This window comes from Astatotilapia calliptera, chromosome 5, assembly GCF_900246225.1.
Source record: "Astatotilapia calliptera chromosome 5, fAstCal1.2, whole genome shotgun sequence".
Taxonomy (NCBI): domain Eukaryota; kingdom Metazoa; phylum Chordata; class Actinopteri; order Cichliformes; family Cichlidae; genus Astatotilapia; species Astatotilapia calliptera.
In genome coordinates, this window is record NC_039306.1 from 9,676,572 (window position 1) to 9,703,524 (window position 26,953).

The following is a 26,953-nucleotide window of genomic DNA, read 5'->3' on the forward strand; positions in this document are numbered from 1 at the left end:
CAGTCGCCTTTTCTATAACCACCCAAAATGCATTTATTTTCCCCAAATGAGATTCTTTCTAAAAGTTTAACACGTACTCTTAAATGCTATATTTAACTCTTGACAGACTCTACCATGCAAAAAACTGCTGCCCGATGAAGCTTGAAACTCAATTCATACCCTGACCTAAAGTATCCAGAAATTAAGCATTAGGAATAACCGAGCAACGTTTTAGAAGCCCTGAAGAGTGAGCCTTTTTTCAGTAGAAGAAGTTCTTTCTATTACTATTGCTACTATTGTTTTGAAAACTGTTATTTTATTGACTGTATCGAATGAAATTAAGTTAAGTATGATTCAAAGTAAGCATGAAACATACTTTAATTTCTTAATAATTACCTTGAGAAGTTGGAGAAGGCTTTTCCTTTTCTCAAGGTAATACTCGTGTTTGAACATGCTGGGAGGGCTGGTTCTCATTTGTTCTTTAAGCTAGTGGAATGCATCCTTGTAAAGTTATTAGAGATATTATGTTTCCTCTTACCACGAAGTCATTAGAATCAAAATATTGTTTTAAGCTGATTACTCCCAGTAATTGAAGTTATTAGAAGTGAATGAAAACATACCTGTTATTGCTGGAAACTAGGTAGCTCCGGGACTTGATGATAATTTCTGTTATTAGAAATGATCAGAAAACATTATTGAATATGGCTTACGAGTGTCTCTGTTGCAGGTTTTTTGCTTTATTTTGTTTTAATGTATTTAAATCAAAGTGTTTTTGAAAGCTGACACAAAATTTATTCCATGTCTTTGATCAACAGTGGGAAGAGGTGAGCGGTTATGATGAAAACATGAACACCATCCGGACGTACCAAGTCTGTAATGTTTTCGACACCAATCAGAACAACTGGGTACGGACAAAATACATCCGGCGTCGCGGTGCGCAGCGAATCCACGTGGAGATGAAGTTCTCTGTTAGGGACTGCAGTAGCATTCCTAATGTTCCAGGCTCCTGTAAAGAGACTTTTAACCTATATTACTATGAATCTGATTCTGATTCAGCCACCAGAACATCACCACCGTGGATGGAGAACCCCTGGATCAAGGTTGACACCATTGCAGCAGATGAGAGCTTCTCCCAGGTCGACCTTGGGGGCAGAGTGATGAAGATTAACACTGAGGTTCGAAGCTTTGGCCCAGTGTCACGGAATGGCTTTTACTTGGCCTTCCAAGATTATGGCGGCTGCATGTCTCTCATCGCTGTTCGTGTCTTCTACCGGAAGTGTCCTCGTATAATCACTAACGGGGCATTATTCCAGGAGACCCTATCTGGAGCAGAGAGCACCTCCCTTGTGGCAGCAAGAGGGGTTTGTATCCCAAATGCAGAGGAGGTGGATGTGCCTATTAAGCTGTACTGCAACGGCGATGGAGAGTGGATGGTACCTATCGGGCGCTGTATGTGCAAAGCTGGGAATGAGCCTGTGGAAAATGGGACTGTTTGTCGAGGTATGTTTTGCTCTCTGTTTTCTCCTAAGACTAGTTAATCAGTCTTCTCTGTCATAACAGTGTACTCCATCAACTAAAGGATATAGTCCTTGCAATTTTTATCTCTTGTAGTGCACTAAGCTGTTCCGAGATCTATTTATTACAATGTAATTGACACTATAAAATGATATTAGGTAATATATCAAGAATATGATGGGAGGTACATATTCTATGCATAGCTTATTCAACATTGGGGCATTTCCATACAAAATATGATCCTATCCTTTTTCCAGCAGAAATAATAGTTGCTGGCGTTGGATCTTAAACTACACAGCTACTGCTGGAAGTCATGACTACAGAACATGTTGAGTTTTTCTGAGCTGCCGTAAAAGGATGTGAATCGCAGCACCAAACAACACAGGTGTTTGGTTTAAAATCATAACTGCTTTTCAAAGAAGCAGTTGTTTATTAACTTTCCTGCTCTGGAAATTGCAGAACATTTAGAGTAGACCTTAAACGAATCCTTAAATTATACACAATCAGTATGTGATTTTGTTTTGTTTTATCTTCTGTATGAATACATTCTTTATTCCATATGTGTATATATATATTTTTTATTAATATTAGTGCTTTTAAGCATTTGAGCTTCTTCCCAGAGAAAAACACATCTCTGTGCATATTGTTCACAGTGATCAAGTTCAACAGATATTTAAATAAGACCCACACACACACACACACACACACACACACACACACACACACACACACACACACACACACACACACACACACACTCAAATGCTAGCAACAATTTTGAATCTGTAAAATTCTTCTGCTTGTAGTATGCCTCCTCTCAACCAGTGGGACAAAGAGGACATTTTTCAAAATTGCACACATTTTCCTGTCAATTGGAATCCCTCTCAGGCAAATCGATTTGGCTTTTCAAAACATCAATTCACCCAACATTTACCTGTGCCATGCCCTATCCACACTCTGCCAGGTGGCATTTGGTCAGCGTGCTTAGAGATGCTGATCACTTGAAGCAGCACAGCAGCGTGTAACCTGCGGACTGCAGCAGTGCTGATCCAGCTCAGCACAACAAACCACCCACCTGCATTTCAGAGAGGTGTGTTGCTGCCTCTCTTATGTGCACCTGTAATTACAGCGCATCCCCTAGCGCCTGTGTGCTGGGAGGGTAAAACCTGATGGGTGCTGCCTCCCCAAACACTGTCAGGCCTGTTCAAGGACTACTAATGGGGACAGGCAGCGGCTCCTCCTTAAGGAATATGGGCCAATAAGAGGCATGTGAAGATGGTGCAGCAAGCTACTCTGATCCACATCCATGCATAATTACACTAATCTGCTTGTTTTCTGACCTACATGTAATTCACTGCATGTGGTGGATTGGAACATCTCAGGGGTGTCCTCAGTCATGGTGTATTTTGAGCTAAATGGGATTATACAATTAAATGTTGTCCACTCAGGGAAAGTATGTTGATCCACTTCATATCCTCACTGCGTTTTGCCTGCTCTGTCTGATTGCCTCCATATTTATTTCTCAGTTTCTGTTCACTGGCTTTGTTGGTCAAGATCAACTAGGATAAAACCTTTTTAATGGCCAATTTTCCCTTTTCGTCTTCAGCACCACTTAGGCAGTGAAAGTAGATTTGGGTACTGGCAGTTATTCTGGCAAGCATATATACACTACATGAGCGCAGAATTTCACCATTTTCTTTTTCCCTCTGTTTCCCTTGATCCTGTGATGCATTGACTCATTATTAAAGCTTTATGTGAGGGATGGATTATCTGTGAGTGCAGCTGTGGAATGCAGCACAATGATACAGAGATGGATTTTATGGCTCTATACAATAATTATGAGCTTCAGCACAAACAATTGGGAAGTGTGTCCTTTACCAAGAAAGGACATAAAACCATTACGACTAAAAAAAGATGTTGTGTTGTAGTTCCCCGATTGGTTAGAAGCCTTTTTGGATGGAAGACTGCCTTCAATTCATGTGCTCTCTAGTCATCTTCCTGAACACTGCAAACTGATATCACTACATTAAACTGTGGTCTGCCGCCGCCTTTCAGCTGCCAGAAGTTGGATAATGAATTGATCTATGAAAGATGCACATATGCCAGCCGATATTATGGGGTAATGAATTGATTTGTGAGAGGTGCCCTCAGAGGGTTCGTAAGGTATCCTCTTACATGAGGGGATTATGGAGCTGTAGAGACAGCATAAAGGAGGCAAGATGAAAGACACTATTTGTCCTCTAATAGTAATAATGCAACCAGTACTTTGTACCAACATCTCCTCAACTAAACGTGTAATTACGCATGTAACAATTAAACCCTTGGCAGGGATCCCGGCAAATAATTATGCTGTCATGAAATCTGTCAAAATATTGACAGCAGAATGGGGTGCTTACATCGAATTGCTGAGGCCTTTTTTTTCCCTCTGCAATTGTCTTATAAGTGAGATTAAGTTTCTTCTCTAAGAAGTGCCATGAGTGAAGAAACCATACCAGACCCTTTCAGTAGAGCTGGTCCTGACGAGAAAGATCTGATTTCCCCTCAGAGCCTTGAGGAGATGGTGCACCACAGAGACACATGAGGTCCTGTTTGCCCTTGCTGTTCGCTCTAGAATGAAAAGCATTCTCTTCAGTGGGGCACAATGAGAGCCATGTTCATGGGTGGAATTGCAATCTCCTTTAACAATGCCCATGTGTGTTTTCCTGAGTGTAATCTGATCATCTAACCCCATGCTATTGTGAGTTCAAGGGTCTCAACTGTGGGAGTGTGGCTCATGTTATTGAGGAGTGAAGATTCAGATGGAGACAATCTGTCACAGTGATAACAACAACTTGATTTATGTCTGGCAATGATTTTGATAGTCACTGTATCTAAGGACAAAGAAAAGTATTGTAAAAGAAGTAGCAGTTTGTGTACCCTTGTGGCCCAGATTTGTTGGAGTAGTAATATTCTGTAACTCCGATATCTACCAGATTTATTGGCAACTACTCCAGTATTTAGACATACTGTTTATTAGAGAACTTCTCCCAACTAATAGTAGAACTACGTGTTTTAGGTCACATTGAAAAGAATTGGAAAACAACACAAGTCTGTCTCCTGGTGAGGTCTGCATCATCGGTAGTAGGTGCTTGGAAGCAATGTTCCTGGAGTTACACCAGAGCAATTAGATTAAGGAGGAAAGGCTTCAGTAATTCTTCAGCCAAATGTGGCTATAGATAAAGAGAGTTAGGGGGGTCGAGTGCAAAGGTAGGTGCTGGGCGGACATGATTGGATAGACATGATTGCATGGAAAAGTGGTGGGGAGGAGGCGAAACCAGGAAATGAGTCCCCCTAACCCACTGTCAGAATCCCAATTATTGCAGCCTCTTCGTCTGGAGAGGCTTTAAGGATGGAAATCAGCGCAGCACAGACAAATCCACGCCGCTGCCTTTATTTCCCTCGGTGCCTCTGCCTTTAATGGCAGCTCTAATTGACTAACAGTGCACGTGGGGAACAGCCATGCTGATGACTGGATGGCTGTCCTCTGTGTGGAACAAGACACAAAGCAAAACAAAACAAACACACCCCCTCAAGGCTTCTGCTGCATTGTGCATTGTGCAAACAAAGATGAGGGAAGGTTTGCATTGGGCTGCAGTAACGGAGGAAAGCGAGTGAGGGAGAGAGAGAGTGGGAGAAAATAAGGGAAAGAAAGAGAGACCAAAATGTCAACAGCCTGCCTACACAATAGGCATTCACACAATATTATGTTAAAGTAAAAGCCTCTCGTATTCTTGTGGATTGATGGCTACTTCGGCTGCTGTTAGCTGTTTAGTTAAACATAAGGAATACAAATTAGTGCCTCAGCAGATGTTCATTACTGCAACATTTGCCTGTTAAATGGCATTACAGACAACATGACTTAATATCTGCATCATAAGCAGCATCCCTTAATTTCCATTACTGGTTTCTTTTTTCCCCCCCTTTTCTTTTAAACACGGATCCAATAAAGGATTGTGATGTGTGTTTGATAGAGGCGGCCTCTTTGGTCTATACACATTGTAGGATGTTGTAACAGCAGGAGGTGAATAGACGAGCTCTAAGACATGTCATTTTGTTCCCAGAGGACCCCAGGGAACATTCAGGAGCCTTTATTCCTTCTTCCCCACTGTGATGGGATTTCAGTATGGCCAGGTGCTTTTTTTTTCTGTCTGCTGGTCTTCTATTTCTCTGTCTGTTCTCCACCCTGCACACATCCATATAGCAGCAAAAAGGGTGAAAAACAAGAAGAATTAAGGGAGCTTCAGATAAGGGAAAGAAAGAGTCTAATAAGACAAAACTGTCAAAATTCAGCCGTGTTGTTAGTACACAAATGAAATAACAGTAAGCAGTCATTTGTATACCCATACACATGCACTTTATTATCCTCATTTTCACAGCACATTTATCATATGTGGATGTGATAACGTGACCCGCGATCCCTGCGAATCTCTCAGAATTCAAAGATCATGGCCTGTTAAGCCTGCAAACGTTTTCCACATGGTTTTGCACATGCCGGGCTCTGCTCCATATGCCCCTCCGTCACACTCCTCATTATCCCACACCATCTTTTGAATCTCAAATTCAGACAGTATGACCTCTTATAATCCCGGCACCTCTTTTCACATTATTGGCCTTCTCCTTGACTGTAAGGGCTTCCTGTTGGTCTGCTTCTTGCTTGTAACACCTCTACCTGTCTCACTCTGAGCCCCAAGATACTATAGGTAGTTTTCTGGGATTTCTCCATGAATGCAAGGCAGAGTGACAAGTCTGAGACCTTATGGATTTATTTGTGATTAATTTGCCTTGGACAGGCAATTCTGGAAATGAGAGCCGTGCAGTGCACAGATCCATCCATATGGGACTCTTTCTCATCAGAGACGAGGCCGGGGCTTTGTCAAAACATCCCCATGTGTTGTCTCTCAGATGTCCTCGACCCGTGTCCTGTTAGAGGAATCCTCGCTCTCTCAGCTAAGGGAGACTGATGGATAAAGCATCTGTCTGGTAAAAAAAAAAAAAAAACACAGAAAAAGAGAAACAATTGAGCTCACTGTTTAAGACAGGAATCCCTCTCGAGTATCAGTGACCTTGTTTTTTTTTTTTTGCTTCTTTCAATGATATATTAGAACTCGGTCAACACTGAAAAAATTGTGGTGTCTTGTGTTGTGTGCTGTTGACCTACATTGCAGCTAATCTAAAAGTGAGAGCAGAGAAAAAACAGTGTTCATGTCACTGATTAAAAGTGCTTAGAAGTGCCACATGTAATTTATGCCCATAGTGTGTGCATGCTTGTTCACACAGAGGTAAACCCTTGATCATTTTAGGAGGGTGACCATTCAGTCTCATACAGCATCACAGTGTTTCAGACTCAGAAGCTCTAGACCACTCTGAGTGGGAGCACAATGGGAACACTGCAGCATTATAGACAGGTGTTTTAGTTATAATCTAACAGTCATTTATTGTGTTGCTTTTTTATTTCATTCGATATTTGCTTCCTCCTCTGCAGAGTCTTATAAACAATAATAGGATCTAAAATGAGAAGCATCACCGAACAACAAAGATCTCTCCCCTGCTAAACTTCACTTGCTTAAAGATTAAATAGCTGCACTAGTGAGGCCAAGAGATGGGAAGGGAAAGAGATAAATGGAATTGAAAGGCAAAGTGTAGGTGGGACGTATTAACAGGGACAGGCTAGAGCTAGAGTTCGTTTCTCTTCTTCTCCTCTTATCAGTGTAACATGCCCCAATGCCTGTCAACATGCTGCACTAATAACCAAGAGAGATAATCTCCACTGAGCAGCCGAAGAGAAAGATATCACAGGGAGAGAATATTAATGCCATAAACTTCATAATTGCGGTATTTTGTCATTCTGATGTTTTGACTTCAGCTTAGGGATTACTTGGTCGTACGCATTGAGATGAGACGGTACAGTTCCTTTCAAAAACACTTTATATAATATGAAAAACTTTGGCTGTTAATATGAAAATAAGTCTGCTTTCTTTGACTTTTGAACCATAATTCATAATATGACCAATACGGAGAAATAAGCATTTTTTTTTCCTTTACATACAGTGACCTCCAGTACTTGGATTTAAAAAAAGAAAAGAAAAGTAATTTCTACAGTTAAGTGGTTTAAATGTATACTTATTTATCTGCTTGACACTATGAGTGCCACTTAACTTTGTAGCATGAGTCAGCATGCACTGTAAATCTCTGTGTTGTCGATATATCTCCCTTGCAGTGTCATTAAGATAAATTCCTGTGCATTTAATTAGTCGGCAATCAAGGCGATTTAGCTTCAGAAAGGACTTCCTGCTGCTGTAAAGGAAAACAAAAAAGATTGAGTTAATTTAACGACTGTTTCCACAGGCTGAGACTGAATAAGAAGAACCAACAAACAGAAAATATCCTTGGATTCAAGGGCAACATCTCTGTCCATCTCAGTGTGGTGATTGTGTCCACGCAAGCTTTACGTAACCCCCGGAGCCTCTGCAGAGTTTGGGCAATGTCAACAACCAAATCAAGGAGGTTATGTTGATATTTATTTTATTTGTGGATTTCATTCCATAATGTTTAGAAACCATCTGGTTAATGTCATCCCAGAAGTTGGACTCTTATAGCAAAGTTTTCTGTCATCGGTCTCCCAGGAAGGTGTTTGAGTCTTAAACTGTGCACTTCCACGCAAAGCCCCATGAAAAGTTAAGCTCTCCCCTGTTGAGAACCACTGCTGTACAACTGTGCTGTGTTTTCTTAGCCAGGTTACTACATGTGTCTTCCCGACTTCTGGCTGAAATCCACCTCACTAATATTGCATTAGGTCATTCACTATATCAAACATCACACCTCAAGAATGATCTGAAAATGATCTGAAAAACGATTTTAAAATTAATGATTTAAATAGAACTAGATTTGATCTCAAGTGTAACTTTGTCATGTTGCCGGATGAGGATCACCTAAGTTAGTGCAGTTTAAACTGATGGTGGTAGGAAAATGTGCTCCAGAGTTCAAAACCACAAACAGTAGTAGTGCAAGAAGAAAAAAAAAGCTCATCTCCAGTGTCATCATTTTGGCTTCTGGAGCCATGAATGTTGATCTGAATTCTCTACTAGCCCATGTACTGGATGCTATATCAGATATTTCAGAGGATAAGCAAAAAGCCTGAACTACAGATGACAGTAGAAGAAAGTGAGAGGATCTTGAGGCTTCATAGTGAGAGAACTGTGTATATCTGCACCTAATTTTAGATATCTTAAGACTATCTATTCCTAGAACCTTGTAGCTACCAAAAGTAAAAATAGTCACAGCCAGAATCACTGCCATTACAAAACACAGATAAGCAGCGTCTGTACTTGACACTTAACTGCGTATTCTCTAATTCATGTTTTTTTTCCAAGATCTATTTTATTGTTGGTTTCCTACACACACATTGTCACTCTATCCAGTACTAGTACTTCAGCCAAAATACTGGCCTGGTTTAACTGTTGAAGCCACTTTGAGGGGGATGGTGTTTCATTGCTGCGGGGGACAGCTCTGCTTTGTAAATGGGCTACTTACAGAATTTTCTGGATGTTAAAACTTTTTTACCTCCCATCGGGCTGCTGCTAAGCAAATAAATTACTCAGTATAATGAGCTGTTCCACTCTCCCGTGGAAATTCACAAGCTATCGGCTAAAAGGTATGGTTCGACACGGTTTTTCTCATTCTTAGCACTCTTGTAAAGAACTGGGTTCATCTAAAGGATACAGATTTTTTTTTTGAAAACATGCCTTGGAAGATGAAAGGCATGGCACAATCCGCTTGGCTAATCCTTATCTAGTCAGCTAGAATACGCTTTCCAGTTCATTATAATATGTACCCGTGGTTTATGGGTGACAAATCTCACAATGCCCCACTCTTTCGTGTTCTTCCTCTCTACCTCTAGGTCTTTGCATTATGATTAGTTTTATTTTCCCACAGGTTATACAGTAAACCCTTTAGGGATTTTAGTTGGGGTTTTTTTTATTGGTGGCAAAATAACAAGCTAATAAGAAGGCTGCTGCCTTGTGTGGGGGTGAAAAAACATTGCTTCCTTTGGACCTCACAGCATGAGTGCAGTACTGAGATATTATCAATTGTGTTTTTATGTCCCCATCATGCGTGAAAATTGGACAGTAATTACTTCTTAATTTCCTTTTAATAAGCTGAACTGTAGCCTTTTAATTCCGTGGAATGATAACGCAAACACGTTAGCAGTTCATACTTTGCACACTGTTAAAATAGACTCAGCTGATACACTCATTTTACCTAAGGAAGTGATTGATATCGCCACTTCTTGTTATAATGAACAACTCTATCCACTCAGTATCATCTGAACCTTTTACGGTTAATTTATTTAAATCTTGATACTAGGATTCCATGCAAGGAATACCTGAATACATTGGTTGCTGAAAACCTATTAACTCAACAATAAATACTGGATTTTAACACTAACCTTAAAAAAAGAGGGAACTATAAGGTTCTTTAGGTCAAGGTTTGATTTCCTGTTTACTCAAAGCATAGCCTCTCATAAAGCTTTAGTGGCTCAAAGAGAGAGAAGGATTGGAGAATAACAGGCACTAAAACAGAGACACACTCAAGGGGATAAACAGAAAAATCACGTACCCTGCTCCTCTAGTTGGACATTAACCACCCGCCAGTGTTTACTATAAAGCACAGATTGGCCTTGCAGCGTATTGATGCCTGGGAAATGCTCACTTCGTGCTGGGACCAGTGTTCTGGTTTATTGTGGTCATCTCAAGGCTGTGTGGTCTTTACAGTGTTTCACTCGCTTTTAAGGTGGGTGGGATCAGGGGTGGGGGTATCCGTGCATTTTCATGTGCAGGGTGTTTTCATTACACCCCACCAACTGACTTTGTATGGCACCATCTCAGCACACATTGGGGCCACTACTGGCTCCCCCCACAATATAGGCATCTCTGTTCTTCTGAAGTAACAGGCTTAAAGAACTGTATGGAATATATTAGTCACAGTTATTAATGAGGCTGTTTTGATTTTTGTCTCCCTCTGTCTTGGCTTTTTTTTCCCACTGTGCGAAGTCATCGCGATGCTGGGGATTTTAGCTGAAACGAAAAGACAGATCTTGTCAGCTCTCAGGGAGACAGACATAGTTAAAACTAAACGGTGATTTGGCAAGAGGAATAGAACAAAAAGAGACTTAGAAAGAAAGACTCAGTGTAAACTTATGCTATGTCTCTGCTTATCATAAACTTCCTTTGGCAGGGGAGTGGATTTGTTTTGTTTATGGGATGATATTAACTGTAAGATATATAGGATATATATATGATTTATAGTTAACTTACATTATGAATTTTGCCTTTGTACAGCCACCCTTCAAAAGAAACTAATTTCCGCTGCTTGTATCTGCAACCTCATTCTTTAGGTTATGGGTGAGGGTGGGGACAAAGAACCACTGTTAAATTGACAGCTTTGTGTTTATGCTCAGCTCTCTCATCACCTCTCTTCAATGTGGACGTCCCCCCAATCCTTTTGGCAGTCTCCCCTCACTCGTGACCAAGACCCCAAAATACTTACTAACCCAGGTTAGAGGTCGTGATTCCCATAATTCCTGCTGCTTCACACTCGGCAGTGAACTCTGTATGAGCTGGAAGCCACTACCTGATGAAGCCAACAGAATCACGTCATCTGCCAAAAGCAGAGAGAAGATCCAAGGATTATAGTTTTTAAAATTTTGTTTTATCTCATTTAGGTAGCATCTGCGCATATTACTAATATTCAGAAGATTATAATTTAAAATCGACAACCCACCTAATTAAATTATATAAAACATTAAATGTAAACACTCCCTACGAGATATATTCTGCATGATTTAAATACAAATGAGAATACTGACAATTAGAATAAGAAAGAATATGTCTCTGCACTGTATGAGTGTACCATCGTGAAGGTTAATGTTATGACATTGACACTGAGCAGAATGTGACATTTTCAGCCACCGTAAGGGATAGCTCAGCACTCCACAGAGAGTAAGCCCCAATAGAGAAGACATTTTGAAGCTATCTGAATCCAAAATGAGCAGGCCCCACTCAAGCACAGCACTGATACATCGATGTCATTCATTCCTTCTAGAGCCTTGATAACTCCTCCTTGCGACCTTCTTACTAAATATAGCAATTCACGTATTGATTTGGGGATGTGGCGCATTCACAGCTTGCCTCCACCATAATGACCTATTTCAACAGATTGCTTGTAGTTAAGTAGTTTTCTTTCAGTGGAGCCTTTGTGTCAAGTCTACACAAGGAAGAAGACAGTCAAATTTTCCTTGTGGAGATGGACACAACATTTGCACACATCCATTGTCAATGTAGGAATCCTGCACAAGTGTAGTCTAGAGGATCTGTTTTTAACATTTTGATCACAGCATTCGTTTATTTGGTCATGCTCTCAATGTCACGGTCCGTGGAGATAGACCGTGTGGGAATGTGTGTGTTGGACCCAGACGCGAACACAAGCGAAGATGCAGGAGTGGATTAAACAAAAGCGAGCCTTTTATTATGGCTGATAACAGAACAAACCAGAGCGAGGGCAGTATAAGGGTAATAGTTCAAACAGAAAACCTAAACTGGCCATAAACTAAGAAAAAGCTATGGCTGGAGATACGGAACACAGGGGGTGGTAACACAGACGACGCGACACAGACTACATGAAACACAGAGACTAAATACACAAGAGGAATGATCAGGGGAAGTGGCCACACATGGGAACACAGCTGACACAGATAAACATAACAAGACATGGCAGGAGTAAACAACACTGACGGGAGACTGTCAAAGTAAAACAGGAAGTACACAGGTGCAAACAGGAGGAGAGAGAGAGCACGGGCATAGTGGGCTGGGGAAACATGGAATGAAACAAGGAGGGGAGATGAGGGCTCACAGATACATAGAGGGGCACACAGGGGATAAAAGTCACAAGGGGAAGTCAAATAAGGAACACCACAACAGGACAACGTAGGAAACATGGCCTAAATAAGGAACGAAATACAAAAATACAAGAAACTAAGAATACTGGGCCCACATGGCCCAGGACCATGACACTCAAGGCCCTCAGAAGATGTTTCCTTAACAACATGAAAACTTGTGAGATTATGAGAGTCAATTTGGCCTGCAGGCAGTGTGATTAAGTACGGATCATTCACAGTATTGTACCTCATTGCTAATAAAGTGTGGCAATGGGGAAAAGAGCCAATGAAAACTTGGCAAAAGGTGGTTTAAATTCCATCTGCTTGTACGCCATGCCAGCAGGCAGGTTTCCCATTACTAAATGACTGACTATGATTGAAATCATGGCTCTGACGCACCTCATTATCTGTCAGTATTATGTTGCAAGAGGGATGGGCATCAACAGGATCACTGTTATTCCAGTCAAATCATCAGCGATCCAGAAATACTGTCATTGTTTCATCAGAAGACTTTTATCAGATGTGCCTAAGCACTTCACTGTTTATCTTTTTGGTCTTCCAAACAAAACAGAAGCCCAATCAAAAGTGATGTATAAGTTCTTTCCTGTAAATCCTTGAGTATGCAAAAGAAAACAGCACATTATACTTAATATATTCCCAGTTTCAATCTTTCATTTTAACCTCATCTATCAACACTAGATTTTCTGTAAAACTCATTTCAGGATTTTGACCTCAATGGAAGTAATTTATTCAGTAGAGTTTCTACAGTGGCATTGTCATTCACCTGAGAGATTTTATCAGCCACATCACAAAACCCCTGAGAACATAAGTCCTTCCTCCTCCGTTAGTCATTCATTGGTCTTCTAGGGATAGCCACAATTGGGCCTTTGTGGGCCTGGCTTGTCTGTCATCTCCCTGGTTCTGTTGATATGGGACTTGTGCTGAGAGCGTGGACTTCTCATACACTGCACTAAGCGCTAGCTAATTGAGCTTGTCGAGCCAGAACCTGTTAGTGTGCTGATAAGAAGGTATTTGACCTCTTAGGAGGCCCGCACTGGTTCCCAGTGGAACACATTGTTACTGTATTTTATACTTTTTCTGTATTGAAATAAACTTTCAAATAAAGTTTTATTTGTTTAGAATTGAACAGTTTTTTTCTGACACCTTAATTCACAATAATAGTGAATGTCAGGCCAGGGTTCTAGAGATTGTACGTTGATAAAGAAAGACCCCTGAAAAAAATCACAACATAGGACTGCAGGTTGTTTTTTTTTTTAATGTATTCAGTATATTCTCCCTCTGGTTAAGAGAGTTGGAAGAGGTCTACAAATCAATGGCTTTGGAAGGCTGCCCTTCCCGTTTCCTCATCAAAGTTCCAAGCAGAAAAGCAAGAGTAGCAGTGTTTCCACCGTCCTGTTTTCTCATTGTACCAGATCTTCTAAAATAGTTTTGGCACTTCATCTCCCCCCTGTTAATAGTAGGTTATTCGATTTTCAGAAACCTGTACGACTAAGACACAGATATTACACAAATTTACTTTAGCTTTGTCTGGCGCTTTGTGAAAGCACACCTCTATGGCATTTCTGACCATCTACAACATGTGTAATGTTTCTTGTTTGTTTTTTGTTGGCTTTTTTGCACTTGGCATTTCATTTATGGGTTCTGTGGACAGGGATTTTAGTCTGAGTGAAACTGACATGACCCCCGCTAGCCTCCCTAGGATAATCCTGCTGCCTCCAGGAACCCAAGACTAATCTGCCAGTCGTCCTTTTGCAGGCCCTAACTCATTTGAAGCTGCCTCAACTTCTGACACTCTAACTTTAGAAACCCAAAAGTGGATCTGACTGATGTCTTTGTTTTTTCTTTTTTTGCGCATAGGCAAGTTTATACCAGTGCTGTAAATTTCTCACAAATAGATGTGGTAATGATGGCTCACATGACTGTCAGCTTATGGCTACGTACAGTACAGTAGCTATTCCTCAGACAGCGACTGTAGGCATCTTCTAGGCCTTTATATTTGTACAATGACCTTTTCAGTACGTTGGCATTAATGTCAAAGGGGATATGTGTTGGTTTGTGTGGGTATGTCACATATGTGGTACTGGAATGTGTTGAATTGTGCCAAGTGGAAAGCTATGCTTCAGGCAAGGTGCGCTGAATTAGGGTTTTATGTGTGGCATGTATGCATTTCAGTCATACTATTAAGCGTCTCTAACTGAGGATGATTGACTAGCCTCATCAGAGACTCTCCAAGACGTGATGGGCATACATAAAAAATCTCATCTAATAAAGATGTGATTAGTTTTCGCCACAACCCATAATGAAACAATTTGAATGTTGGGTTCAAAACCAGTATGCTGTAAAGAGAAAAGATGCTATTAAAGATACAATGAAGTGATGCATTTATCCATTAACGTAGTGTAACTGCACATCCCATTACAGCAAATGTTATTGTTTCTGTAGGGCTGACAACAAAATTAAAAACTAAAATACAGACTGAAACCAGGCCTTCATTCCTCCTTAAAAAGTCCAAATTGCTAACACCTGGCATAGCATAGAGGAGCATTTCCTGAAAATGAAGAGGATTCAGGATTCTTTGAGTAGATGCTTTGCGAGGGAACATGGAAGCATCAATGGTTATCCTTATATACAGTAATTATTTTCTTAACCCCCTTTGTAGTTAATCGCTTACAAACATTTTTTTAGAAAGGTCTTCGAACTAGATGTAATGTGTTCAGACCTGCCTGTCTCTCTTTGGCTTTGCCATTCTGTGAACCACAAAAGAGATAATTACAGTATAAAACCATTTATTTACCTCAGAGATTTGAACCAAGAAAGTGCTAGAATATGTTAGTGTTAGTCATGTTAGTGCTTTGTGTGAATATATTAATACTTTTGCAAGGAGCATCCATGGTAAAGGGCAAGTACTTCACACAAATCAGTGTTAATATGTTTTCAGTGGTTCTAGGCAATACTGTCTATTCAATGAGCATAAACAAACACCAAGCATTCATGAAAAAATGTTAAAAAGTATGTTTCCATGAACAGGACACAGTGCGTAACTATTCTTAGAGAGCAGCTGTTTTGGTGTAAGCCACCCCAACAAGGGAAGACTTGGCCTGAAGGCATAGATTGGAGAAACTCAGGAGCAGACTAGTTACCAAGGTAACAAAGGGCTTGCCTATCTCTCCCTCTGCCCCAGAATCAGCCTGATCCTCTGTGTGAGCTGGATACTTAATTTCACTGACCCCCCGGGTCTTGGCTGAACAGTCTCCATTGATTAGGACAAATGGAAGGGAGACCAGCCAGCTAAGCCCCTCCTTTATCGGGGTTAAGGATGTAGTCATAGAGGGGGAGAAGATGTAGAGCAGGCAGATGAATAGCTCGGAGATCGCTTGTTTTAGATGAATTAATGACATATTTAAAGGCTAATTAGTCGATGTATTCACTCAGTATAAATATGCTTGGGCCATCACCTCACTCCGCAGCCATGATTGGACTATTTAATGTATTCCACCTCTAAATGGCAGTCATTAAAGCCTTCAAATGAATCTCCTCCCAACAATACCACTCTTTTCAGGTGCAGGTGTAATGGAGCAGGGAGGAGGTTTTGGATGTGTTTTGTGTAGGTGCAAATGTCTGATTTTGCTCCTTGAGGTTGCATCTTTTGAGTCGGGTAAAATTGTGTTTTGGTGATTTGTCTTCCGTGGCTTGTCATGACTTGAATTTTTATGAACTTATTATCCATTTGACAAGTAAGCCTGATTTGAGTCACGCGATCAAAGCAGAGAATATATGTGAAACGTACACCTTTTGCCTTGTATTATTCTTGGCAACTTACAAGGTCTGCAAAAGGATTTGATATTTATTTATCATTTGCAAGAAGCTGAACAAGGTTGAAACGTGTCTTCCTACTGATTGACAGGCTGAAAGAATAATATTTTGTCTATAAATGTATTTTTAAAGTAACGTTTGTTTGTGCAGACGTGTGTCTACGTGCTTCATGGATGCGAGCACAGGTGCCAAATAGGCACGTTACAGCTGTTTTGGGAGTTTTTTTCTTCTCTTGTAGATGAAATGGATAATATAATTCACTCGGACTCCCTACTGCCTCATTAAATGCTTGTGGTCAGAAGAATTGATATAATCTTCAATAAATACACTCCAGGGAGAGATGGTTGTAGATATGAAATCCAGCCCCTGAAAATTATACCCACGGTCCAGTTTGGGGCACTGTTTATCTATTGTGCTTTGTATGAGGTATGTCTTTGTGTGTTTGTATGTGTGCATTGGAGGGTTACACAGGGACAGTGGCAGGATTCAGCACCAGCTGCTCCTTGCAATGCCACTCACCCCACTGCCCCTCACACCCACCCCCACCCCACCCTTCTGCTGTGACACCTCCCTTGTCCCTACTGACTGGACAACACGCAGCCCCTTTATGCCACCTGTCCATCAGCTAGACTGCACCTTAGGGAGCCTCTGTCGCCGAGCTTGGAGCTGCCGCTTTCTGCCTTTGTTTGGATTTTAGTAAAGCCTCCCTCCTCCTCCCCCGTCTTTCCTCGTCTCTTTCTCTCTTGCTCGGTCTTGCTTGCTGTTGCTCTCAGTGCTGTCCTTTACAAACACAGACACACAAAAAGACATATACAGACCGGTGATTGCCTCTGTCAGCTATTTCCTACATCTGCCTCCAGGCACAAAGGACTCTACCGCCTCTACCAATCTCCTAGCTTGCCTCTCACCTGTACCGGCCAGGATGCCAGTTACTGGGGCTGTTGTGCTGCGCAGAAAATAAATGCTGCCTGTTGAACTAGATAAGGAAGATTAAAGTCAATGTGAAGCTGATGGTATTTTACAAATTCAGACAAGCTCCAAAAACAGTCGGACAACTTTAATAGGTTGTTTATTTCACACACTGTGCAGCACAAGTCATTCTGTATTGCTTATCTACACGAAGATGAGTATGTGAATTCTAGGCCGACGTGCTTTTTGTCTTCAGTGGGTCACTGAGGTTATTTATCATCCATTCGTCCCACTATTCTTCTGCCTCTTCCTTTTCCACCTCTTATCCTCTTCCTGGGCTCACCGAGTCCTACTGTCATCAGCAGTCTGAGACGATCGGGGCTGTAAGGTCCGGGTGCAGCCTGCGGAACGGAGCGGGGAAGCTGCCTCACATAGCAATGGCTCCTGTTGCCCTAGCAACTGGCTGTCCTTGAGAAAAGGGCACATTTGGGGGTTTAGGAGGCCATAGCACTAACAGCCCCAGTCAAAACTCATAAGGAGTTCAGACACATTGATCTTTACATCTCAAGAAAGCACGTAGTGTAAACACAGTCCTCCAGAAATGCTTTAAAAATAGATGTCTGATTCATAGCCTTAGAGAGCTGTGATATAGAGCATGAGTAGTTTGGAATGTATTTTCCCCCCTATGTAATTCTCCATAGGGGGGGAGGCAGCAACTCTGCAACCACTGTATAGTCTTGCGTTTCGAGGGATGCTGTGCTTTTCAATGCATCCCGTGGTGCAGCAGGTGATCTGTTCCCACGAAGGTGCAGGCGAGGGTTGGTGGAGCCTGCACACATTCTTTTGTTTGCCTCTACGATCACAGCTCAACGGCCTGACATCTGATCGCTACTGTGTCTTCTAATTTCCTACCCATCTCAAATTTGAAACAGTGCACACTCATTCAGCTGGTACGTAAAAAGAAAGGTGGAGCTTTTTTCCTCTGTCATAAACACCGAGGTACTACAAACACAATAACTGGTATGCCGTGTCAACTTACAGTAAAAGTTCAGTGTCTCTACTTGCAGCTTGCATGCAATGTTAGGTAAGGCTGAGGGAAAATAACTTTATGCAACAAAGGTGAATTTAAACGGACTTTTAAATAGTTTTGAAAACTTTCGAACTATTTAAAGACAGCTGTGAAATGATGGTTTAATGAAGAACAACTGTAGCAGTGATTAGTAAATATGCAAAAAGCTCATTAGAATTCAGCTATTTGAAACAACCAAGCAAAGTGCATACATCTGTGAACCTTCTGCAATAAACCACAGATTTTTTTTTTACTGAATTAATTACTTTTTCCAAGCACAGACATTTAATTAGTGGCCAGATTATGAAGTACCATGTTCTAATTTCAAATTATATACCATTATCTGCATTAACGGATGTTTTTTTCCAGTCTTGTTAATGATCTGTCACTACAAATAATGGGACACATTTTAGCTACCCTCTGTGTGATGTGGATCCTCAAGGCTGACAAGCCATCTTAAATAGAGATTAATGCAGACAATGGGGCATGCCTCCTGCCACACCCCAACCATCTGCAACCCAATGTACCTAAGAGGTCCACCAGCAACCTGATTGGACCTCTACATCCTCTGGAGAGCAAGCTGTCAAGTGATCTGCCTGCATGAAATGACCCTTTCTGCTTTATTCCCCCCAACCGCCCACCCTCTAGCCTTGTTCATGTTTCGACCCTGTGTGTATATGTGTTGGCTCAGATGCCTGTAATTTCACCATTTGTGCTTCTTCTTTTTTTCCCCTCCCCTACTGAAAAAAGTGGGAAAAGATGAAAAAACAGAGTGCAGTGAAAATTCCAGACATTATTACTGTGCAGCATGCATGGCTCCAGTGATACTTTCCTTTCATCTCTGTTTCCTCCTTTATTGACAGATGGTAGTTATCAAACAGTATGGAAATACTGTGGTTAAGATAGTTTTCACTGATTTTTTTTCCCCGCTTTGGTATTTATGACCCGATGATCGTCTTGAGAGCGTTGTGGTCTTGAACAGAGGGCCAATCTGCCAATGTTGTATGAGTCAAGAAGCTAACATGTGCCACATGGGAATGATGTTCTGCAGAGACGCTGAGTGTTTGAGTGCAGTGGTGTACTCATGGTGTGCGTACTTTAGTGTTGCACCAAAGTGTTGATATATGACTCGAGTTAAAAATTTAATTAATCAATTGAAAGTACATCAGTTGTTTGAAAATATTAAATTTGGAAAAAAGCCTTTTTTTTTTCCGGCTTCTGGTTTCTCAAATAAAGATTTTCAGCTTTTCTGTATTATGATAATTTAAACTGAATATCTATTGGGGGTTGGGACTGGAACCGTGTTGAGGCCTTTTTCAACAGAAAATTTCTGATGTCTTAAAAGAATTAAGTTGAATAGATTAATTAAAACATATCTGTCCAATTAATTGGAGCCAGAAAGAAAAATCCGTTTTATCCCCAGCTGCGTACATGTATGCAATATTTTCCAAAAATCAACTGTGATTATAGTTAACAAAATACAAATTACTTTATCAAAATCTGCTTTATAAAAAATTCAAAAGAGACCAAAAATACTTGAGCGTAATATGTACTATATCTGTGCCTTGTTGCTCCCCTGTGTTATTTATGGCCAACGTTAAAGAGATAATAAGAAATAAGGTCAGTTAGTTGGAAATTAATTTACACCAGTTGTTACATGATGAATATTTCCCTTGCAGAATATTTTTAGCTGCCGCTGACATTCTGAAAACTTTTTTTTGTCCTTGTAAATACCAAACCTTGTGATGGTGAGCCTCATATACGTGGCACATATATGAGGTTAAGCCCTTGAAGTATGAGCTGAAATTGTCCTTTGGGCCATGGCCAGATGGGGTTTATTAGTAGCTTTCTGCTTTACGGCCTCTACTTATTTATGTGTTGATGTATGTGCATCAGAAGAAGATGGATTAAATGAGTTTCCTGGGAGTAGGTACGGTACAGGTCCTGTTTGTGTGTATGTGTGCTTTGGGTCTTAGCCCTCCTAAGGTGCCTACACCCTCGGAGCTCATTTCCCAGGTGCCCCACATTCCCAGCTAATCTGCTCCTCACTTCGGCTCCTAATCTGTCTCAAAGGACTCTGCTGAAGGGAGGGGGATTGGGGATCTGAGCTCTGTGACAACTGCATAGGAAACACAGCTTAGAGCAAAATGCTGAGGTACATAGTGGGAAAAATCATTCTGCTGTCCTCTCATACCCCAGGATGCATGAGTCCAGTCACCTTTGTGAGTACATAAGCACACAAAGTCGCAAAAATGTATGTATGTAAGATCAGCAAACGTGTATGTTTAGCCTCTTCACCCATCTAGTGAATAAATTTTGTTATAGTTTTCCTGACCTGCCTTAGTTATAAAAGTTGAATATCAGACAGGAGTTTCTTACAATATACCCCATTTAAATGACCCTGTGGTATCCTTGAGTTTGAGTGTGGGTTGATTTACACCTTGGAGTTCATCAGTGGTTACCCTCACACACTGGCACTGTCCTGGCTCACAGTGTGAGGAGCCACACAGAGCCCCAGACCTGTTAATTGCACCAGACATGGAAACCTACAGGGAGAAATGAATATATCATTTGTGTGCCAGTGTGTGTGTGCATATGTATGTGTGTGTGGAGTGAAGCGAATGCCAGTTGTCTAATAGCTTTCACACAAGCCTGATTGAATTAGATGGCCAGGAGGACTGCGTTCCTAATTGAATTGCAGAGACCCTGTGTTGCAAACAGTGCTGTCTAGTGTTCCCCATGGAAGTGCTGAAGCAGAGGGGGGCAAGCCGGTTTGTCCTCGGTCCCAAGAACAGACACGCAACTCGTGGCTGCTCCACTATAGTTTATCTGTGGCTGTGACTGACATTTCACAAGGTTACACTCCACTCAGATGTGACCAGTTCAAGGGCTGATAGTCTATATTTGTGGCTGAATGATAGTAAAGGTAATGAGAAAGCCATTGCAAAAGCTAACAGGTTGTCTTAATCTAATTTAGGCCTTTGAATGAGCGTTGGTCTCTCTTGTAAAAAGAACAAATCTCTTTATATAAGCCTCTAATTTGTCCCGTCAGTGATTCATGTAGTTTTTACGGGCAGCACCAAAGCAAATGGAAGCCCAAACTTGTCCATGGCTCGCTCTAGGGGCCTCTTTGGTCACAGAGGAATACAGGGAAATCCCCCCCCCCCCCCCCCCCCCCCACACACACACACACACAATCCCTCTGACGCTGCCCATTTTCACCGCTTTCAGCACTTTTTCCTGCTGTGCACACAAAACCTAGCACCTCTGTCTTTTTTTTCTTTTTTTTTCACCCCTCCAGCCTTTTCTCTTTTACACCTTGAACACCACACATGAACACACACCCCTTGCCTGTCTTTATCTCCCTTGTCTATTCTTTGATGGTGTGTTCATCAAATAAAGCAGTTTTGGGGAGGGTGGATTGGGCCCTGAAAAGAGTGAGTTGGGAGGGGGCTTGAAGGGTGTGCTGTTTTTGCTGTGATGGCCCATCCTCCTGGACAAAGAAGGCTGCTATTGTGCACGCTATAGATGAGAGATGGTGGGAGACGGAGGCTGGAGAAGTGCTGGGTTGTTTTATTTATTTATTTTTAATCTTTTACAATAGATATGGGGTTTATAGACTGGATTACCTGTATCTCCCAACTGATTGTCTGGTTGTGACCAAATTCCCAGGAAGCCATGATGGAAATGTCAAAGGCCCTGATTTTGTTTGGTCTCTTTGTGTGTGTGTGTGTGTGTGTGTGTGTGTGTGTGTGTGTACTGTGTTGGTGAGGACCAAAAACGTCCCTTATGGGGACAAAATGCCATTTTTAAACCATTATGTCAATTAGATGTCCTCATTTAGATATGAAAGTGTGTGTGTGTGTGTGTGTGTGTGTGTGTGTGTGTGTGTGTGTGTGTGTGTGTGTGTGTGTGTGTGTGTGTGTGTGTGTGTGTGTGCGCGCGCAAGAGAGAGAGAGAGACATTTGATTTGGACAAAGGGGACAGGCCAGCGCAGCCATTCATGTTGTCATTGCCACTGAAAACAACACTCCCTTCCTTTCTCTGTCATACTCTGAGCTTTCAACCCTCTTCTCTCTTTTAACATGGTTCCCTGCTCCCTCCCACATATAAATACATGCACACACAGTGGATTTAGCTACAGGTCTCCTCTTCAGTGCGTTATAAATCTTTCGGCTATAATATTCAGGAAACCTTTGAAACAACCAGCAAATTACCTGCTGTAAAAACTGACTAGCACCCTAGCGCAGTGGCTTACCTTACCCCACAGCTCCAGCACAACTATTTTTATTCAGTGAGTCGAGCAGAAAACCCTAATTAAAGCTTTTATGTCACTATATATTATTGGAAGCCATAAACATAGGCAGACACGAGCAGCTGGGGGTTTGGTATGTGTGTATGGGGCAAGGTATTCAGTTTACGATTTAAGACTTACTGTTAGATTAAAGTAATGCAATACTCGTTCTTCAGATGAACACGTAACATAACAAAACTATCTCGCCCTGCTGGCAGAGGTTTTCACGTATTTTTCAAATTTGGGATTTAAGAGCGAACGTGCCTGCTGTGTGCCTGGAACCAATTTTAGGGGTGATCTGGACCTTTTGACACAGCTACCACTAAATTGAGTCTGAAGTGTTTATAAATTCCCTTAAAGCTTTTCTATGCGGCTTTTGTTCTTGACTTATTGCCACGTTTTATTGTGTGTCCCATTTCCAAAAATCCACGTTCACAGTCTCCAGAGATCTAATAGGAAAACTTGGCATGTTTGATTGCTGCCATTGATGATATTAATAGCAGTGTGTGTGTGTGTGTGTATAGGAAGCAGGAGCAACAGAGGAGCCCTTTTCAATGAATATTCTTGCAGTAATTAAACCTTTCTTGCCAGAAGGATATCTGAAGTTTGAAGGAGCATCCAAAATAACAGCCTTTAGTTCTCACATGTTGAGCAAGACTGCCAGCATGATGATCAAACAGCTCAGCAGCAGCAATCCGGGCAGGCAGGGAGGTAGGGAATTAAAGCTCTGATCTGATTTTTAATCACTGCTCTCCGTGTCTCTGCTTCTCTACATCTGACACCAGACAACTGTGCAACTCTTAAAATCTGTCATCTGAGAGTAAAATGGAAATTCCCTAAATATTTCCCCAAAATAATGGCCCTGGTGAAGCACACAGGAAAGCCAAGACATATAATTCAGTGTCCTCTTGAAATGGCATAGGATGTTTTTTACAGACATTTCTCCTTGTAACTTGAATAGGTGTTAACACAGTGAGCAACGCTGTTGTAGGTAGTCACTCGAAGTGGAAATGTTATTTACTTGCCCATGATGAGTTTTGTTCTGCTCTCATGTGATTGGTTACAGTTTGACCTTTTGTGGTGTTACAGGAACTTGTAAGTGTGTAGAAATGTTTGAAAATTGATGAACAAAGAATGCTTTTTTAAACTTTTTCCACGCCTAATTGAATGTGCTTACAGTAGACAGTAAAAAAAAAAAGATGTTTGATGGTTTGGGACTTGGTGGGAAAATAAGAATTAACTACCATTTTGCCATCCAACAGCTGCCACAGAGTATTTAAATGCAACCACTGTGGTAGCATGGCATCATGTGGCTTTATAAGTGCTAATCATTTAAATACTTCCATTTTTCTCCGCAAGTCATTGTTCTGATTGTTATGCACCGTCTGCATACTGTTACAGCACATACTGTACGCTCACTGTGGGCCCAGTGATGCACTCGAATCCTTGGCTGAAAACCCTCCAAACACAGCCATTCCCCACATCGCCCCTCTCCTTTCTTTGTTTCTGTCCTTACGCCCCCACCCCGACTACCTCTTTATGCCTTTTCCTTTGGTGTTGCTCCTCAGAGCGCCTCGCTCTCATAGACCTCACTGCGCCGCTGAAGTTCGATCGCAATTCCCCGCATAGCTGTTGCCCGGGCCTCATTCACAGACCCCGTTGACTGGCAGGGTGAATGTCCAGGCCTCATGTTTCACGCTGTACCCCGAAACATTTTTCAGCCATCAATCACGGTGGTAGAAAAACATGTCAAAGCTAATACTGAGTGAGGAGATGTTTAAGATTGTCTCCGTTTTGTTCAGGAATAATTTTCTGCCATTCTGGCGTTTGTGCTATTCAGTAACAAAACACTGTTTTTTGTTTGTTTGTACTTTTTGTCTTTAAGGCGTAACTTTTTCAGTGAATGAAAGAAATGATTTCTTCTGTTTCTTGTTAGTTTTAATGAAACTAGCTTTCACGGTAAACTGTATTAATGAAGCTTCTTTTAAAGTGCCCCCTCGTAAAGTAGTAGCGCATGTTTTACTCTACTGTCTGTAGGTGATACGGCTAAACTATTATGATTTGTTGAACTACAGAGAATTGTTCTTCATGGTGGTCGAAGGTGATGGCTCTGAGAAATGTATGTCGAGTTCCAAAAGGGAAAAAGGCCATTAATCTGTGGCCTGTATGGTCTATGAGTACACTGGTGTCTGCATAATCTAAACATTGGGATTGGATCCGGACTAATTCTGCCTTGTGAAATGACCTCCTTTAAATGGGAGTTGCAGCTGCTGATATTTCCACATTCCAGATGCTACAGTGGAGCTGTAATTGCCAGTATAGTCTCAGAATGAAATAATGGCTGTGTTTTTATAACTTTACAGTGTAGAAATGGCAGTCGTGTAATAGTAAGGCTTTTAATACTAGTAGAAAATTGGATAACTTGTTTTCTTAATGAGGAAGAGAAATTGTTTGAAGTGCATTTTAAAAAAGGACCCTATATAAATCAACAGTTTTAAATTTTCAAATAAAAGAAATATGCAAGGAAGCATTCATCTACTGTCTTTTGTTTCTTTTCATCGCACTAAATCCATTTTGCTTTCTACCCAGAAAAAGCACCGAAAGACCCGAGGGCTTTTAACGCACCGATATGCAGTGTGTCCCGTGTGTAAATTTTTCATGTTACTATTTCATGTCTCCGTCTCAACACCTCTATATTCTTTTATCGGAGGGGCAGGTGGGAGCTGGATTACCTGAAGCAAAACCGTAGCTTTTTTGGCCCGAGATACGAGAAAATCTCTCGACATGGTGCAGGTGCAAATGCTGAAAAAAAGGCTATTTATTTTTATTTTATTTTATTTATTTTTTTTAAGCAGTGAAGGTTTAGGTGGAATGTGACTGGAAAGGGGAGGATAAGGGGATTTCATAGACAGCTAAGTTAGTTTGTTTATCGCAGCAATGAGTGGCGCTTGTGGCAACACGCAAACAGATGTACCCAGTGGTAGAGCCTGTGATTCACCCACACAAAGTCAGATGCACAGATAAAACATTTAATGGCTGAGCCGTGTGTGTGTTCATCACAGTCTCTGTGATAAATGTAACTTTCCTCCCATGTTTCCAGAAAGAGGCCCTTAAAAGGGATCTTAACAGGAAGCGGGGCACTTCAGAGATTTCTCAGGCAACTACAGCGTGGTGAATAATTCAGAGCAAACTTACATGTAGCCATATCTGCAGAGGCATGCAAGAGTGTGTGTTTATATTCAGGGTTGCTCTGATATATCTTTGTTTGATTTATGGTGTGTATGTTTTTGTTTTTAAATTTGATTTCTGGTAACTTGATGGATTTTCTTTTATAACACAATATGAACTATGCATTGGCAGTGGATGCATATATACAGGGAATTACATGGCTACCCTTTTTAAGACTGCCACAATGATGAGTATAGTATTATAGAAACCTAGTACTTCAGTCATACAAAAATGTATTCACATGCAGTCTGCTTTTTGAAAATCAGCTGCTTGTGATTTTAAAAATTCTTCTCTTCTCTCTTTTAGCCTGTCTGTCAGGCTTTTTCAAGCCGACTCAAGGAGATGAGCCCTGTATGCAGTGTCCCATCAACAGCCGTACCACCAGTGAAGGTGCTATTAACTGCGTTTGCCGAAATGGATACTATCGCACCGACTCAGATCCTCTCCAGATGCCTTGCACAAGTATGTATGGTACTGAAGCTGTGATATATGAACTTGCCAATTACTTGCACATAATACACAGACATGAATGGAAAACGTTTTGGCGTCAGATATGAGCTTTCTGACACACACATGTCACAAGCACAAGCAGAAGCGCTCCGGGATCAAAGGACAGTGGTAGTCTGTGTAACTCCAAACAGAAACCCTGTCAGAGCTGTCCCTCACACGAAAGGGATGCTGACATGCTCATAGTGTGGCTGTCCACAGATCTGACCCAGCACACAAGCTTCAGCTGCCCCTCCTCAACATCACACAGTCCGTACTCCAAACCAGACCAGAGGTTACTGGGACAGGCCGCATAGCTATGTGAGGGGGCAGACTTGGAGAATGAGCTGAGGCGAGACCCTCTCTTGTCATGCCAATGAAGCTGTTTGAATTTGAATTTGAGACTGACATAGAGGTTGGACGAGAGAGACGGGCCGGGGATAGACCTAAGCAAAAGTGAGCAAGGGAGGGGTAAAGTGCGAGGGAAAGACATGCAGAAAGACACGAAGGAGGAATTTGAGGGAGAATGGGTGCGTGTATTTGAAAAAGACGGAATTACTGCATAGAGCGCAGTCTAACTAAAACAAAATGGGAGAAAGTGGGATAAAAAAGCCTCTATCAATGCTTCGATAGTATTTTTTTTCCTCACACTCCCCCTCTGTCTATT

At 41.4% G+C, this 26,953-nt stretch overlaps 1 protein-coding gene across 3 annotated transcripts in view; it reads left to right on the top strand.

The window, feature by feature from the left end:
• The window catches only part of ephb2b (eph receptor B2b), a 121,522-nt gene that overhangs the window by 61,878 nt on the left and 32,691 nt on the right, over positions 1-26,953 (top strand). For all 3 annotated transcript variants that reach the window (XM_026167135.1, XM_026167138.1, XM_026167137.1), the window contains exons 3-4: positions 795-1,479; positions 26,107-26,262. In XM_026167135.1, coding sequence (XP_026022920.1) covers positions 795-1,479; positions 26,107-26,262 — 841 coding nt within the window. The remainder of the gene's footprint in view (positions 1-794; positions 1,480-26,106; positions 26,263-26,953) is intronic.